At 42.7% G+C, this 4,034-nt stretch overlaps 1 protein-coding gene across 1 annotated transcript; it reads right to left on the bottom strand.

Annotated features, from left to right (window-relative positions):
- Nucleotides 1-3,329: 3,329 nt before the first annotated feature.
- Nucleotides 3,330-3,774, bottom strand: BJ212DRAFT_1307341 (uncharacterized protein; the record flags this gene model as incomplete). The annotated part of the gene is made up of 2 exons (XM_041333849.1): nt 3,330-3,479; nt 3,532-3,774. 2 exons carry the CDS (start codon nt 3,772-3,774, stop codon nt 3,330-3,332), a joined length of 393 nt encoding a protein of 130 aa, XP_041184929.1.
- Between the last annotated feature and the right edge of the window lie 260 nt (nt 3,775-4,034).

The following is a 4,034-nucleotide window of genomic DNA, read 5'->3' on the forward strand; positions in this document are numbered from 1 at the left end:
TTCAACATATCACTACAGGAAAGGCTGATAATGCTGTCCAGGTCACCTATTACATCAATTCCACCATCACATTCCCTGTCTCTTCACACACTGTGAGAAACATTCTCAAGACAGCTCATCTCAGGTCAGTAACAAGGAAGAAAAGGCTCTCCTCTCTATTACACATATACAGAGATGACTAACCTTTGCCTTAGCCCATCAGAATTGGATTACATGGACTGGAAGCATGTTATATGATCATATAAGACCACAATAAATAGGATTGGGTCAGATGGCAAGGTATATATGTGAAACAAGAAGGGTGCTAGTCCTCTCTGCATATGTGTGATAGAGAGGAGAGCCTTTTCTTCCTTGTTACTGACCTGAGATGAGCTGTCTTGAGAATGTTTCTCACAGTGTGTGAAGAGACAGGGAATGTGATGGTGGAATTGATGTAATAGGTGACCTGGACAGCATTATCAGCCTTTCCTGTAGTGATATGTTGAATAATAGCCCTCCTATCAGTAGAGGTGAGCTTGGATGGACACCCTTCACAGAAGTTTTCCTTGTCTGTGTGACTTTCTTTGATGAACTTGGCCACAGTGGACTTGGATACTCCAGTTCTAGAGGAAATTTGACAAGCAGAGAGGCCAGAATAGGAAAGAGAGAGGATATTATCCCTTTGAGCAGGGGGGTGGCTTTCATGGTGAATATAACCATGACATATGGAAATTTTTGGTTTGTATAGTTAGATATGGTTTTAAAATGACATAATGACACCACTTTATAATTTATTTAATGGTGGCATGATTGCTATGGTGTCATAAATGATGATTTATATAGTTTTAATATGTGCTCAAAAAACTGTCTGCATGAGTCATGATTTTGTAAGCCTTGTATCTCCACCATATCTCCTCTGATTCTCATGATGTGGTGCTCAATCCAAAGCCCTGAAGCAGCACTACAATATGGTATTAGCATGTCACTGAGGTCTTTATGTATTCTCACACAATATTGTAAATAGTAAAAAATGCAAAAACATGTGGACAGTTTTTTGAGCCACTGTACATCAATCTTGACCGGTGAAGCCTGGATTTACAAGCTCATTACAGGCCACCCCGATAGAATCTGCCACAACCTCAGTGTCAACTTAGAAGTCTTTGAAGCATTGGTCTGGATTCTCGAACAACACGGTATCAATCAGTCTTGTAATGGTGTCTCTATGGAGGAACAGCTAGGGATATTTCTGTATGCTTGTGTGATGGGTCTTTTGACTCACCATCTTGGTGAACAGTTCCAGCGCTCCCCTCACACTATTGCCAGGTAAATATTCAGTGTGTCAGCTCATTGGTATCCATCTCATGTACTATTTTATGTAGATATTTCAAGCACCTACTTCTATTTTTTTTTCGGATAACCCATTCTATACATTACTATTATGAACTCAGATAGAGCATTGTTCCAATAAAGGAATCAAGATCAGGGTTGATCAAGGACTAAGCCTTATTGAGTCAATGCCTCCCTCAGGAGCAATCATCTAGACTCCTGCAGGATCTAGAGTTCAAATGGGACAATGGCTAGCCTCCTTCCCAAGGAGCTAGAGATCAAGTATGAAAGAGAACCAAGTAGATTCAAGTTAGAGAAAATACAAGTGGTAACTAGGGTTTATATATGTAAAGGAGTTGTGCACAGACCAAGCTGGGCAAAGGGTAACTAGTACTGGAAATGGAAGGTTCATGAGAAAACAAGGTATGAGTCAGAGATAAGAGAGACCATGAGGAAACAGCACAGTGAAAAGGAAGCATTAGAAGTACAGCCATATAGGAGTCTGCAGTGATGATGAGAAAAAGAGTGGGATACTGTAACAATCACAAGTTCACATACCCACCATCAAGACATCCCTTTCCCCCAAAATAGCAGATGACCCTTGCTTTCATTTTTTCAACCAATGTATTGGCACTGTAGATGGCACACATATCTGAATTTTTGCCTCACTTGGTGAACATTCCACCATGCACAACTGCAAGGGATATCTATCCCAGAACTATCTCTTCATGTGTGACCATGAATTTTTATTTATTTACTCACTTTGTGGGTAGGATGGCTCTGTCACTGATGCAACACTCTGGAACAATGCATGCAGCCATGACTTGCATTTTCCCCCAGGCAAATACCTACTCACAGATGCAGGCTTTGGGACATGTGATGCACTATTGGTACCATACTGTGGTGTCTACTACCACCTGAATGAATGGTGTCAGGCAAATCTTCAGTAAGACAAACCCACTGAATTTTCAGCTTCTAACATCTGTCTAGGCCACAGGCACCAGAGAAACTGTTCAATCACTGGCATGCTTTGCTTCACAACATCATTAAATGCATCTTTGGGGTGATGAAACAACAATGGTGCATCCTCTAACTCCCACCAGAGTACAAGATGGATGTTCAAGCACACATCCCAGTAGCACTTTGTGCTTTGCACAATTTCATTCATAGATGCAACCCTACTATGTTTGATGAAGATTATGATAAAGATATTTTAGGGCATGAGGTCAAAGAAGGTGCAGCTGAGCTGAATGAGCTGGGGGATGGACCAGCAAATACTTGGGAGAGGTGGAGAGTGGATCTTTGTCATGATACTATTGCTAGGGCTATGTGAGATGATTTTGTTGCAGTGCACGCTGTGTGAGGCAATCCAGTTCATGTAGCATAGTTACAATGTATCTCAACAATTCAGTATAACAGTCATTTGCATGTATTACCATTGCTAGATACATGGAATTAAATGGATGAAGAGTTCAATCAATATTCATGTTAGCATGAACTTCAGCCAATCTCTTCTGCACCCAAGCAGCCCTCAAATTAGCATTCATGTACAGAAACACAACCACCTTGTCTTTGTTCTTCAAAAATAATGGCATCATCTCCAACTTATCTCCATCTGATATGTTGGTAGCCAAAGTGAGGACTTTAACAGCACATGTGAAGTCAGAGGGGGGTGCAGGAATATGCATGGTGAGTGGCTTGCTCATCTCTTGGAAAGTGCTAGCAAGTGATGATATTGCTGTACTACCCTCCTGCTGTGCTTTGGCAGCCACAGATGGTGGGCAAGAACATTTGCTTGATGGACTTGGACTGTCAACATCAGACTTGAGTGCACTGGCTTTGCGCTTGCCCCAGCTAGCACTTGTCAGTGCTGAAGGAGGGCTTGTGGAAGGGATGTGCGATACATGTGCAGGAGGACCCATGGTAGTAGGTATAGTAGCTTATAATAATGGTACCATACTAGTAGGAGGGCCCATGCTAGCAGAAATTTTATTCATGGCAACAGATAGCTCACAAAGGTCGAGTTAATTGGTGCCAGACAATGTGGAGCCTGCCTTCTGCCTCTGGATCCAGTGAACATGGATTCCTTTTGCTGTACTGCTGGCTGCCAAGAGGTTGAATATGGTGAAATGCAGGAATCTCTTGTTCTGGAATTGCTTGGCATGAGGATGGGACTTAGGGAATAATCAGATTGATAAGAAAAATGATGATAAGCACAGTACTCACCTTCACATACCCCACCCAAGCACTAAGCTGAGCTATTGTCCATGCAAGCCCCCCATCATCTGTCCACATGGACCCTGATGATGACCCTCCAAATCTGAGGTCTGCTGCAGCATGGTAACTGGTCTTGAGAGCAGAAAACTTCATCTTGCAGGCAGTGTCATTCTTCTCACCACCTTTCTGATCTTGAAACTGCTCTGCAAGCACTCTAGCTGCTTTCATATATGTGGCTTTGGGGTAGGTCATCCCATCTGTACCCACCTTATTTTGATGGAGGAAATCTAGGAGGGCTACCTGCTCTTCAACTGTCCAGTGTGCAGGCTCTTTGCAACTGGAGGCCTTGCCTTTGCCTTTGGCTTGAGCATTCTGTCAAGGCTCAGCTACTGAAGTGTCTGTAGATACTGGTGAATGACAAGAGTGACAAGACATGATGGATGAGTCTGTATCTGACAGCATATCAGGGGGATATCAGAGGGATATGAACTGATAGATAAGAGAAGTCATGT

This window comes from Suillus subaureus (assembly GCF_016647635.1).
Source record: "Suillus subaureus strain MN1 chromosome Unknown BJ212scaffold_501, whole genome shotgun sequence".
In the NCBI taxonomy this organism is placed as follows: domain Eukaryota; kingdom Fungi; phylum Basidiomycota; class Agaricomycetes; order Boletales; family Suillaceae; genus Suillus; species Suillus subaureus.